General features: G+C 33.1%; 1 protein-coding gene across 2 annotated transcripts in view; it reads left to right on the top strand.

The window, feature by feature from the left end:
• Nucleotides 1-14,053, top strand: part of LOC105219547 (nitric oxide synthase-like) — a 174,514-nt gene that overhangs the window by 7,452 nt on the left and 153,009 nt on the right. The window contains exon 2 of one of the 2 annotated variants that reach the window (XM_054226417.1): nucleotides 5,024-5,837. In XM_054226417.1, coding sequence (XP_054082392.1) covers nucleotides 5,178-5,837 — 660 coding nt within the window. In that variant the 5' untranslated portion in view covers nucleotides 5,024-5,177. Of the gene's footprint in view, nucleotides 1-5,005; nucleotides 5,838-14,053 lie in introns of those variants that run through there. The other variant, XM_011195764.3, reaches the window with a different exon arrangement.

Below are 14,053 nucleotides of genomic sequence, written 5' to 3'. Positions count from 1 at the left end.
GTCTAGCTGTCTTCGATTCGCTAAGCGTTGGAGAGTACTCAATCACACAAACTATCCAGATGTAAAAACATCTCTCGCAACATGTTGCACAGAGTATAATAGTTTTGTTCATCTAGTGGTTTTTTATAACACCTTAAACTAAATGTAGAGTCATACATCCTAAAGTGACCAGGATGAGACGAGTTGAAATCCGGATCGAGATTGAGATACCAAAATTGTGTTAACACACTAAAGAAAAAATGTAGAATTAATTAATTACTATACATAATAATTTTCGTTATTCTAGTGGACTTTATACCGAATATTTGGGTAAATTGTCATGATAGATTTCACTAATAAATTGCGAGGGTATAAAATGTTCGGTTACACCCGAACTTAGCCCTTCCTTACTAGTTTAAAATATACATAAATATTTTTTATATTACTGCTAAAATAATTATGACTAATATCACAAGTTTACAAATTCAGGTCAACTTTTGGATCTGAACAGATAAGAACGATTCTTAACTATATTTGATATGCTGAATTCGAATATGCATTTAGTTTTTTAAGATTGATTCTAGTTTCCGAGTTCTCGCATGATAGCACCATTGTGCTGTTACAAGCACAGTTTGCTAGAACAGTAATTAAATACCGATTGAGGAAAATTCTCCCAATCTTACAGGCACTGCTTGATAAGCCTGGACATCAAAACGTCTCCGCTGAACCACTTGTAAATCCGCAAGACATTTTCCTGCCACCTCTTCACATTAAACTAGGCCTTATAAAGAACTTCATCAAAGCAATTAACCGTGAATGACCGGCTTTTCAGTATTTAGTTAAGTTGTGTCCTAAATTGTCATATGCAAAAATACAAGAAGGAATATTTGTCAGATAAAAAATTTACAAAATGTTTATCGCCCGATGAAACAGCCGCATGGGCATCTTTTCAAAATATCGTTCACCACTTTCTTGGTAATCACAAATCCCCTAATTTTAAGGAAATTATTGGCGATATGTAGCAAAATTATCGAAAGATTGGAGCTAGAATGTCTCTAAAGATCCATTTTCTACATTCCCATCTCGATTTTTTTCCCAAAAACTTGGGTGATACGAGCGACGAACAAGGAGAGCGGCTAAACCAAGATCTAGCCAACATTGAAAGAAGATACGAAGGATTTTGGGATGAAGGCATGATGAGCGACTACTGTTGGACTCTAATACGTGAAACAGATACTAAACAATACAAATAAGTCTAATCCTTCTTTAAAACGCCGTTTTACGACCCCATCGCACAGCCCACTCAATAAGCACATCGATGTGTGTATAGTATACTTAAATACGCATATATTACATTTCATTTGTACCTTAAAAGTTTCCTGCGCCTATAATAATAAGAATAGAAGTTATTGAATTAGCATATAATGTATTCTAGCTTGAAGCAAAAAGCTAACCGCATTCATCGCAGATGGGACGCCTTCAAATATGCAAAGGATAATGGTTTCAACTGAGTATAGCAACAGCTGGCATTACATTGGGAATTATGCTTAAAAAATCATTAGATCTAACTCACACCACTTGCTTTTACATACATACATACGCACAAATAAAAATACAAGGGAAATACAACAATCGGTCAAAAACGTCAACTCGAGTTTATGGTATATACTCAGTGTAGGTTAAGTTGGCATTAATAATTAACCATTATATAGGTCAGTCCTGTTAAAAGAAAAAAAGATAGAAATGGTCTAATTTATTAAGCAATGCTTGTGTCTCGATTATCTATAAAATTTCTCGATTCTAGTCGACCTTAGAGTTCTCACTTGGTAATGTATTAATATATCATAACCACATATTTTGGCAAATCAATTAAATCATAGGCGATAGTTAAATAATAATTGGAAGTAAATATAAATACATATGTACTTTATGAATGTACAATTGTACATATATAGTTAGGTACGCAGATTCGAAATTAATCAATTTGTCTGTCTATTCGATGAAAAAAAAATGAAAGTGAAATTAAATTAAGCTGTGACGCTCATAATTCAACAGCACTTAAGTGTTTGTAATTGAATTTTACGCTCTGCACTGGAAACCTGGCAAGCTACATTCAAATATCAAATGTATGTATGTGTATCCGTGCGTTTTGAATCCCCACACAATAACCACATGTACATTGCTTGCTAACCCTATCTTCAATCCACTTCTTCGTTGATTAAGGAATTAATTGTGGCATTAGAGGTGTACGGTAAGGAAAATGGTTCAGACAAGTTGTTTGACGAAACCCACAACAATCTTAGCTTCCTCACATTGTAATTAAGTGCATACATTAGGCGCCACTGTTACCGTTCAGTGTCGGTAATCCATTTTGAATAGCCACGCACGCCTTTGAAATTGAACTCATTCGTATCTTCTGATTGTAATTAAAACAATGAATTAATGAAAACATAAAACTTATTCCACTCAGAGTATACATGTAAGACGTTATTTAAGTTACTTTTAATTGGTTTACAAAATTGCGGTTTTAGAAACTCTGAAGATATTTTTCTATTACTTAATTATTCACTATGCAAATTGGTTAACTTCATTTGTTATAAATTCATTGGCAAAGATCTCCTCTACATTCTTAGCCTCTAATTTAAATGTACCCTTTTGCGTGGGCATCATCATCAATAAGTATGATATGGTTAAATTAAGTGTAATGTCGGTTGAGCACTTTCAGTGGGAGTCGTCATCTTAGCATTAATATTCCATCACAAAAAGTTTAAATTACTTAATTGTATAAGTTTTAATAATTAAATTGGTGTTCTCTAAATTCAGATGAATTGAATGAATTGAAATTAAGTAAATTATAATATATGTAAGCAGAATTACTGTTCTGGACCCTTCAAAAATTTTCGCCATTAAGTTCTTTTGGTTTTGTAGATTAGGTTTATTTTAGTTGGTTGGTTAGAAATTGGAATATTAAAAATTTAAAGGGCCCTTTGAAAATAAGTAGTATGTATGAGATTTTTTTTAAATAATTTTAAGAATATCTAGCTTGTAATGACCACATCCATATTGAATATAATAAAAATTATATATAAATCCATAAAATAGTAATTCTAGATACATTAATTGCTGTAAAAATCATGCTGAAGTGAACTCCATGCATTGAATTATTTGTTATTCTATAGATGTACTAGGTCACTATCCCTAAAATACAGAATAAGACAATATTCATTCACTAAGTTCAGATCGTTACATTTAGTCAAATCTGTACTATGAAATCATCTTCATTAATGAAATCTAGACGAGTTTGAAGCATGAAACTATTCCTGTAATCTGTATGAAAGTTAGTTTGATAAATTTTTATAGAATTTTTCTTATTTGTTTAAAAAATAAGTACATTTAGCTTGAGAATATAATGAAATAAATATCTCCACATTAAACAATGCTAAATATAGATAAAAATACGACCGTAGCCCTTCCCTTAGTTCCATATTCTTAATAAAAAGAATTTCAAACTTCCACTTGGCTTTCTAGCATATACGATATACATCTCTGTTAATATAGAGATATCTTATGTTATTGTAAGTGAACGTTTAGTCTTGGAATTATTTCTTTAAAGTTGTGCCAACACCTGAAAATATTTCCGCTACTTTAAGCATTTCGAATTGCGGGAGCATAAAATACGCAGCCACGACCAAATTGCAAATTTTAAGCTGACTCATATTGAGAAGTATTTCGTAATCTTGTTTATCCAATTTTATGTTTTTGGTATCCTTGTTCATGAAGTTATTGTATTTTTAATTTTAAGGCCTTGCCTATTACTTTATTTTCACTCCTACATATAATAGGGAGTAGTGAAATTATATCTACCCCTAAATGCATGCAAAGTTTGTCAATTACCTTTGATTTCGGTGATCGAATAACACTGGTAAACACTGTCAACACAAACTTTGTGATTATTTTTGTTAATGTTAGAAATGAATATGTAGCTGTCGCAAAAATCTTGCCGTGATTGAAACAATATTATACAATATATATATTGTTTGAGGGTCCAGATTTTTGCGACAGCTACATATTCATTTATACGTCTGGATAACTATTGCATTTGGCTAACTAGCATCATATAGTATATACGCTTGTTACATCGTTATAACGAAAGTGTTATAATGACCTCGACAATTATTATGCGTGTGGAGAATTTAACCTTTAAATCTCATTGTCGAAATTTCGGGTCCTTAATTTAATAGTAATATAATATATAGACTATTTTGGATGTCCAGTGAGGAATCAAGATGAATCCTGGGTTCAACATAAATATTGTGTAACGTAAATGAGACTGCTATTAAGTTCGGTTAAACAAGAACCCATACTTATGCCATTTGCTATACCAATGATTTGGACCGAACCAATGGTTCACTTAAGTGGTTGTTTTTTTGTTTGATTTAAACAAAACGCTTTACCACAATGTTATATACATTACCCAGTATCCAAACTTGACTTCGGTCAATAGGCCCATCCTAAATAGTGCGGAATTGCCTGTGCCAAAGTCTTCAAATATATAAGAAAATCAGAATTCAGAACTCAGAGAGCCAAAAATCAAACAGGAAATATTTGTAGGTTCATAAATATGGCAAATGATAAAGAATAAGAGCTTCGAAGAAAAAACGGAATGATTAGCAATAGTTTTTTGGAAACGTTTTGTGAACGTTGTACTAAATTTTCTAGGGAAACATATATCGGAAAATTAGAAAGTCTTAATAAATAAACTTGTAATATATGTATAAAGCCGAACAAGGCGAAAGGTTTCATCATGACATTTATTTAATGGAGAAGCACTAACAAGGGAAATGCTAGCAGACTATTGTTGGAGGCTAAATTTAGCTGATGCTTGCATTTCTTAAGAAAATATTTGTTTCAAAATTTGAAATGAGTTTTCATGTGACAAAAAAAGTTAATATTTTGTAAACCAGTGCAATCGGAACGACATATTTTTAATCCCAAAAATATCGCATATATATATACATATTATAGATACTATATTTCATAACAGAGGTTTATCAAATTAAATATAAAAAAGAAAAATTCTTTGATTTAAATAAACAATTAACGAAATGGTTAAATAATCACAAACAATAACAGATATAATAAATAGATTTGTGTAATTCGGTAACAAAGTGGAAGAGTAAGTGAGTAACTGACCCAAAATGTCGCACTTCAGCGCGATTTTCGAGAATTTACGATTGGTGGCTGCCAAACGTATGCCCAACACGCCAACGCATCAACAAAGGCAGCAGCAGCAACAACAAAACAATGCAACACCAAACAACGAAATCCAAATAAACCATCATTCCTCGCCGCCAACACCGGAAATGCGCAGCGAAAAGGAAAATGATAGCAGAAGGTCACAAATATACATTAAAGAGCCGCACGAAAAGCTGCAGCAGCAAACTGTATCTTTGACAGCAATGACAATAGCAGGTGGCAGTAAAAGTGCCCAGTGCACTCCGAACCGACAGCATTACGCGAAAAGGCAGAGCATATCGGGCCGAGGTTCTGATAATGCCAAAAATTCGCCGGTGCATATTGGACGCAGTGCGGTGGTAGGAGGCGGTGGGGCTGGTGTAATTGTGGAAATCGATGGGAATTGCAACACTGGTGGAGGCGGCGGAAAAGCTCGCGAGCTCTCACCCACTCCGAAGAATACGGGACAGCGTAAAATGTCGCAAGATTTTCGGGCGCGTGCTGGTAGTTTTATACATGTCGACGAAGAAGGACGCAGTATACTCATACGAAAGCCTGTGCGCCTAAAGAATATTGAAGGTCGCCCAGAGGTTTACGATACCTTACACTGTAAGGCTAAAGAGGTGAGTAAATATTTTATTAACAAGTAAGGAAGGGCTAAGTTCGGGTGTAACCGAACATTTTATACTCTCGCAATTTATTTATTTAACTTTATTTATATTATATAATACACAATTTGACCCAAATATTCGTCATATATATTGTATAAAGTCCATTGAAAGTTGGAAACCATAATATTAGGTTAGAAGCACCGAGGTCCTCGTGATCGATATATGGGCCTTAAAAACCTATGGTCCGATTTCGGCGATTTTTAGAATGGGGCTGCCACACTATTAACATAGTATTTGTGCAAAGTTCTGCACCGATATCTTCACTAGTGCTTACTTTTTATGTTGTAAAGTAAACGATTCAGATTGTCTTCAAAGTTCTGGTATATAGGAAGTAGGTGTGGTTGTGAAGCGATTTGGCCAATTTTCACAACATATCATTGGGATGTGAAGAAACTATTACAAACCAAGTTTCATTGAAATCGGTCGAGTAGTTCCTGAGATATGGTTTTTGGCCCATAAGTGGGCGACGCCACGCCCATTTCTCATTTTGTAAAAAAATCTGAGTGCTTCCAACTGCCATTTCTTATGTGAAATTTAGTGTTTCTGACGTTTTTCGTTAGTGAGTTAACCCACTTTAGTAATTTTCAACCCAACATTTGTAAGGGAGGAGGGCGTGGTTATTATTCGACTTCTTTGATTTGGACTGTATAAGGAAATGGCTAAAAAAACGACTGCAGAAAGTTTGGTTTATATAGCTTTACTGGTTTGCAAGATATATACAAAAAACCGATTTGGGGCGGGGCCACGCCCACTTCCCCAAAAATTACATCCAAATATGCCCCTTCATAGTGTGATCCTTCATACCAAATTTTATTGCCATAGCTTTATTTATGGCTTAGTTATGGCACTTTATGTGTTTGCGGTTTTCGCCATTTTGTGGGCGTGGCAGTGATCCGATTTTGCTCATTTTCGAAAGCAACCTTCCTATGGTGCCAAGAAATAAGTGTGCCAAGTTTCATCAAGATATCTTAATTTTTACTCAAGTTACAGTTTGCACAGACGGACGGACGGACGGACGGACAGACAGACATTCGGATTTGAACTCCACTCTTCACCCTGATCACTTTGGTATATATAACCCTATATCTAACTCGTTTAGTTTTGGGTGTTACAAACAACCGTTATGTGAACAAAACTATAATACTCTCTTTAGCAACATTTGTTGCGAGAGTATAAAAATGTGAAACAAATACGTACATACTATAAATATTATTCACAATACATATATTTGATAGTCATTATATTTCTCAATATTTTAGAACTCGTACCGTACTTGTTTCGATAGAAACTATATAGAAACGGTTCTATGGATTAATGGATTATGGTCCACACAGATATTCGAATATAATTATTTGATTTAATAAAAATTTGATAGTTCTGTCACGAGCATACATACCTCAAATCTATGAGTAGTTATTGCTTTGAAAATGGGTTGACGGATGACAGTGTCAGATTAATTCGTTTCAATATTCTGTATAATTCATATATTGTAGAGATTTCGTTAACTTTATTTGTATACCTTAATTCTCGTTTGTTTTTTTCTTATTTCTTAATTTAATATAACTTTCTCCGTTGATGACATTTGCAATTAAAAAGTTAGTACAATTATTACGTTAGGAGTTGAATACAACTTATTTGCTTCAAGTGTTTGCCACAAACGAAGGAAAATAAAATATTTTCATTTCAGCAGTTATTGCTACAAGCAAAACTAGTGCGGTTGCACTAACTGTTTAGCTAACTAAGGCTAATTAGAAGTGTAAACTGGACGAAGGATTTGGTTCGTGTCTGCTTATGTGTTTTGTACATTGGACTAAGTTTTATCTGGCTACCACCTCAATTGCATTTGATAATGAATTCCCATTTAATTCAACTGTGAACAAATTTTTCTTGCGAAAAAAAGGAAAGCGAGTTTAAAACAAATAATTCAAGTGTTTCTATCTATACTAATATTATAAAGAGGAAAGGTTTGATTTTTTGTTTGTTTGTCTCGAATAGGCTCCGAAACTTTACTATTCCTGAGTGACATAGGCTATATTTAGTTAAAAAAATAGGGTTCCTTACCAAAACTCCTATAATGTAAAAAAAATAACAAAAAACTTTCTTTAATCGCGAATGCTGCGAAAACGATTGAAGATATAACAAAGTTATGTACTACATTTTATACTTATCATTATCTACAATAAACGTCGCGACATCATATCTCTAACTATTATAGTTTTGTCACAATAAGATTTTTTTTATATAAAAAAATTAATTAAAATACCACTACTTGAAAAGGCTCTTTATTTGTACATTAGTTTTAATCCTTAACGAAATAAATGATTTATTATTTAAGATTGCCTATTATATAACTTTTTGAATTATTAGATTCTGTCATTCCATTCAAAAGATATCACGAGTTAAAAATTTTGAAAAATATCCGCTCGGCGGTTAACTATGCGTTGTAGAGTTGTGGGCGTGACTCGGGCACGGAGTGACCAGAGGGGGGTTAAAATCGCTCGCGCGGTCGGCTCCTTACTGAATGGTCGTGCGCGGAATTAAAAAAAAAATAATAATAATATAATATAAAAATGAATTGCTGTTGGTTTGTCCCGCAAAAAAACGAGAACGGCCAAAACGTTCTGGCAAATTTCTGTCTGGAAATATTCGTGGAAGGCCAGAAAAAGATTAGAAAGTGAGTAAATATGGAAAAATTGGGAGAAAGATAATAATAAGAGAATTTGTCGATGAACGTTTTTGGTGGAGCCAGGATTCTGTTAGCGGGTGATTTACGCCAGACTCTTCCAATTATTCCTGGATCAACTGTTACTGACGCACTAATCACATGCCTAAAACCATTTGATTTGTGGTGACATATAAAGAATCGCCAATTAACGACTAACATATGAGTGTTTTTGCAACAATATCAAATAGCGAATGTAGAATCAGTTGGAAATGGTAGGGTCGTAGTTGACACCTCGATGGATTAATAGCATTTCCAACAGATTTTTGTCACTTCATTGACTCGAAAGAGAAGTTTTCCCGACATGAAACCTCAAATAAAAACCATAAGTGACTGATTGAATGACCTATATTGGTGGTAAAAAAAGATATCGATGATCTTAATGCGACAATTTCGAATTTCGGTCCAAGAGAGTTGACACAGCTACAAACCAGGTTGACGTAGTCAATTATCCCAAACTATTTAAAATTGCTTGTACTATCACCACTCACTTTGCAATTAAAAGTAGTGTGAGTTCTCATCATGCTGCGTAACATAAATCAACCTCGAGTAATCAATATCGTCGCCGAAGCCAAGATTGGACCAACTTAATTTAATGTATACCTTAGCCACAAAAACGTGGGCCGGGGCTGCTAGTTTATGAATATTCGCAATACACAAGCAGTTGACTAGTGTCTAATATAGTTTCTTTGTTATTACTGGAGATTCTTCTACTGCAGATTATTCTACTGCTATTAAATATAAATGTATTTGAGAATATTTTTCAAATCGTTTTGTGCTAATAGTAGATCAGTATTTAAAATTTAGTAGAAAAAATAAGATGAATTTAATTTCAGTTACATTCTTATATATTTAAAGCTCGTCATTGATGGGTTAAGATATAGTAATGTAAGCCTCCACATCACCCACATGCACATATACATACATATATTATCCATACACATATCATACATATCTGCATTTACATATATTTACATAAAACTATATATGTGACCTGGTCTACGGAGAAGGGGCTTAGGTGTCAAAAAATCAATTTTCACTTTTTAGTTGATTCGGATGGAAGATGATGTTGTTTATTTTTAACAGCTGTTTCCCAGAAAACTAGTTTTCGCACGTTAGCTCCCTTTTCGTAGACCAGGTCACATATGTTATTGTAACAACTAACTACTTTAGTTTAATGAGAAATAGGGTAAGAAAACAAGAGGATGCATATGTAAAGAGAGTAATTAAAATTAAGCTTTAAAATAAGATAGTATAAGTGTAACTGAAATAAAATACAAAATTGCGTTCTTATTCAGACACTAAAGAAGCCGTTTGATATAAATTCAGGTCACTCTATCATCAGTTAGAGATAAAATTTGACATTATCAAATTTTCACACAGAATCATATTCAGCCTCATATTTCTACCATTTTTTGTGGTTGTGGCAATGGTTCTATTTTGGGCATCTGCAATATAAACCTCCTCAGAGTGCCAAACAAAAAGTTTTATACCTTAACTTTTACTGAAGGTATTACTTGTACGGGGAGATGGGGGGACATTTGGAATTGAATTCGTCCCATCGTTATAATTTTTATACTATGCCTAGAACTAAAAGAGTTATATATAGAGTTATATACATATACCAAAGTGAACAGGGCGAGTAGAGTTTATATCCAGATCTCTGTACGTCTGTCTTGACTAAACATTGAGATATCTTCATAAAACTAGGTACACATATTTCCTGGCACCATGCATTATTGCGGATAGCGAAATTTGACCATTGTTACAAAATGGCGTTAACCGAAAAATTACAAAGTGTTATACAACTGTTGAAAAATACTTAAGAACAATGTTGAGTGCATGCCATTAGAGATTATTTAAAAAAAACGCTTAAATGCCTAGGACAAAAGCTTTATTTCATAAATTGAAGATGTATTCAGCATATAATACTCAATTTTTCTTAAATAAAATTTAAATATTTCCCGTGTGGATAGTTTACAATATGCAAAATTCAGTTGGAAAAAATACTTAAGAACGAAGAAAAATAATGGTTAAAACATAAAAATTATAAGTGCAAAGTCAGAAATGAGTATTAATATTTTGTCGCAAATCCTTTTTGCTTTATTACTGATACAGAGGATCTTTGTACTGCCATTAGTAAACCCTTATAACGTTCGACAGGAATGTACTCTCATCCTATAGTGAATTTTGAAACAGTTGCTCAATATTTGTAATATTTTACTTTCTAAATGTAATTTTAAGTCGTTTTAATGTTAATATATTGATTATAATTCTGCTATCGACGATTCCCGCTCCATAACAGTTACAGATTTTGTCTTAAAAACTTGTTTGCAACCCGAAAACTATGCTTCGGATCATTATTTCGTTGAAATTTTCAAATCACTGATCATCATTTGGCAGCATTATATTTTGGAGGATCTAAACGAACTTTATTGAATCAATTACCTTAAATACGATAAATTGGCTACACAGATAACCATGTAAAACAGCTCCACACCATTATGACCCCCACCGAACTTTACTATTGGTGGTGAGACGAACTGGGATGGGAATGCTGCACATTTTGACCGCCGGACGTACTTTTTAACATCTGGGACAACTCTTTTTATATTTGTTTCACTCCTGAATAAAATATAAACCCACAGTATTTGAGTCCAAAACCTGTGTCCTTTAGCAAACGCAATACTACGCTTTCATTGCGATGGCCTTACAAAGGTTTTTTCCTTAACAGTGTACAGTTAATCCCAGCGTCTTTGAATCGAAGTGGAACTATTCCTTTTGTTATTGGCTTTTCTAGGTGAACATAAATTTCTCGGTGGATGTCTGTAGAATTCCTCCAAGAGTCCTGTTTTGACAACTTTATGACCATCGTATTAACATGGTTAGAATTTTTTCGAGCTGCTTTCGTTCTGCAAACATTTTCTGAGGTTTTAAATTCAGAAAATATTTGAAAACATTAAAAACCATCATTTTGGAAACGTTTCACTGTGTTGTAAAAGCAGTTTAGGATAATCCGGTCTTTTGCAACTCGATGATTACTTATCGAAGATCGGAGGTGCAATTTTTCACTTTTAACAATAATTTGAATAATTAATACACTTTCAAAATTGTGAGCAAAAGCCGAATCGTAATAAGTATATTTTTCACACAAAAATGAATGGTCCTTTAAAAATTCAAAAATGTTACTCAAATAAATCCAAATGAATGCATTTCAATGACAGTGAATACAGCAACATATTCAAGCACAAACAATTACCATATTGTTATGATGTTGAATTTTTTTAATGAAAATGGGTGTTTTTATTATAATACTGTGCCTCTGTTCTCAAAATTAACAAATTTGGGTATCTACTTCATCTAGCTCCTCTATACCCGATTTACGGATTTTCAAATTTTTGGTAGACTCTATATCGTGTATATCGGTTAATATATGAGATATCTTGGCAAAATAAATGAACGTAAAATATTGGATAAAATAAAGCTTGGTAGCTTAAATACTTGAAACGAACGAGGGATTTCCCCATCCCCCACATACTCTATATAATGTGGCATTCCATAGTCATGCTTATTCCATTTGTTTTATTTCGTTATAAATAACCGATATGTACACCAAGTCCTTATATTCTGCGACGCATGTTGCAAGGCATTCCTGCCACAAGGAGGATTTGCAAAGCAATATAAGCGTCAACTTAATGAGCAGTGCAATACATTAAAATGTGCAATGACAACGCACACGCAGTGTGATTGTGCAGGAAGTTTAAGGTAGCAAACAGGAAGTAACTACTAATAGGCTGGGATGAATGTTTGTCATGTCGCTCTTCTCAACTAACCAATTAGCGGCATCGGCGAATAGCTTTTAAAGCCGACTTCCGTTCGTCGTAGTTAGTGTGATTCTTAATTAAACAGTAACGGAATCGCTGTTAGAAGACGAGCGTGATTCAATTAGTTAGTTACGTTTACGTTTAAGTTTAAATTTTAGCATTTCATAGCTTATTTTTATCATTTGTCAAGGTTTTGGTTGAGTAAAGTTCTTCCTTTATATTTAGTGGTTTTGGATACCTAAATGTTTGTAAATACTTCCAAATGCTACAATTATACACTTTAAGGACACTTACTAGTTTCCTTTGCGTTTGCAAGGCGCTCCAGTGGCATTTGAATTGAAGCAAGGTTATTTATTCATTATATTTCAATAAACTTACACTCAAGTCAGTTTTTGTAATGAAAATATTATTTTAGTTAGCAAAGAACCTTTTCCATATTAAAGAGCAAAGATTTATTTGCGCATCTTTTGCTTACTTTTATTTGTGTACATATTTTTGCATGGCCTCGCGCTGTCACCCCACGTCATTTCAAGTCTGCGCTTTATGCCAACCTTTCTATTTGCCCATCCGCACTCGCTTACCCATCCGGAAATGCTTTAGAGTGCAAAAACATTTTCTTTTCCACTGTACTATATGTTATTTTAAATCTACAATAATAGTTTGTGAAAATAAAGTGTGTGCTAATGCTTAAATGCTTTGTTACACAATACTTATGTATATTTTATACATGTATACACAGATGTATACGTCCATAATACACATATTTTATTTTTGGAAATTTATTATTTTCAGTAAACCAAAATAAGGGATTTAAAATGATTATTTATTATATTTAAATATTATTCCAGAAAAATTATTCCTACTGTGCAATTAACTGATTATAAATTCCTTTAAACATAATTCGTGCTTAAGTATAACTGTTATTGCCGTGAAATGCACAAATATTATACAAGTTGAATAATAGGCAACCGATTTTCTACTCCGTTGGAATGGTTATTTCGTTACCCTAGATGTCCAAGATTTATATTGTTCAACTTTTCTTTTAACATTCTATATATTCATTTGATATGTCTACTGGATTCTCATAAAATACAATGTATTAAATCAGTGTCAAAGTGCAGACCACTACAGAAATATGGTGGAATTTTATTCTTGCATATATCAAGATATACAAATTTTTCCATATTTCCTAGAATCTGCACCCATACATATTTTTAGTTTAGGATTATAAATATTTTGAACTAAGTATAAATGACAAACAAGTTTTAATATTTGTTTTTGACGGAAGTGGATTCTTTCTGTCGACCTAACTATTAAAATTGTTTTTACTCAAACGTCTTCGCAATATCCCAATTATATATATATTATTTCTGTCATTGTCATAGTATGAGGACTTGATAAGGTCTATTTTAGATTTGCTTACAAAAATACGTCGCGATATTTTGCAGGAAGGTGCCTTACGAATTTTGTTTTCCCATAATGTTTTTAACGTTGTCGGACATCAATTACAATGAACGTTTAATATTTTTGTAAATTTCTACTTGGTTTGTACCTTTTTTGCAAATGTCCTAAATAATTATATTTGATTTTAATGGAACAGTGCTTTCTTTTGTCTTCTGTCT

This window comes from Zeugodacus cucurbitae, chromosome 3 (assembly GCF_028554725.1).
Source record: "Zeugodacus cucurbitae isolate PBARC_wt_2022May chromosome 3, idZeuCucr1.2, whole genome shotgun sequence".
NCBI classification, from domain to species: domain Eukaryota; kingdom Metazoa; phylum Arthropoda; class Insecta; order Diptera; family Tephritidae; genus Zeugodacus; species Zeugodacus cucurbitae.
This window is presented reverse-complemented; position numbering and strand designations above follow the sequence as displayed.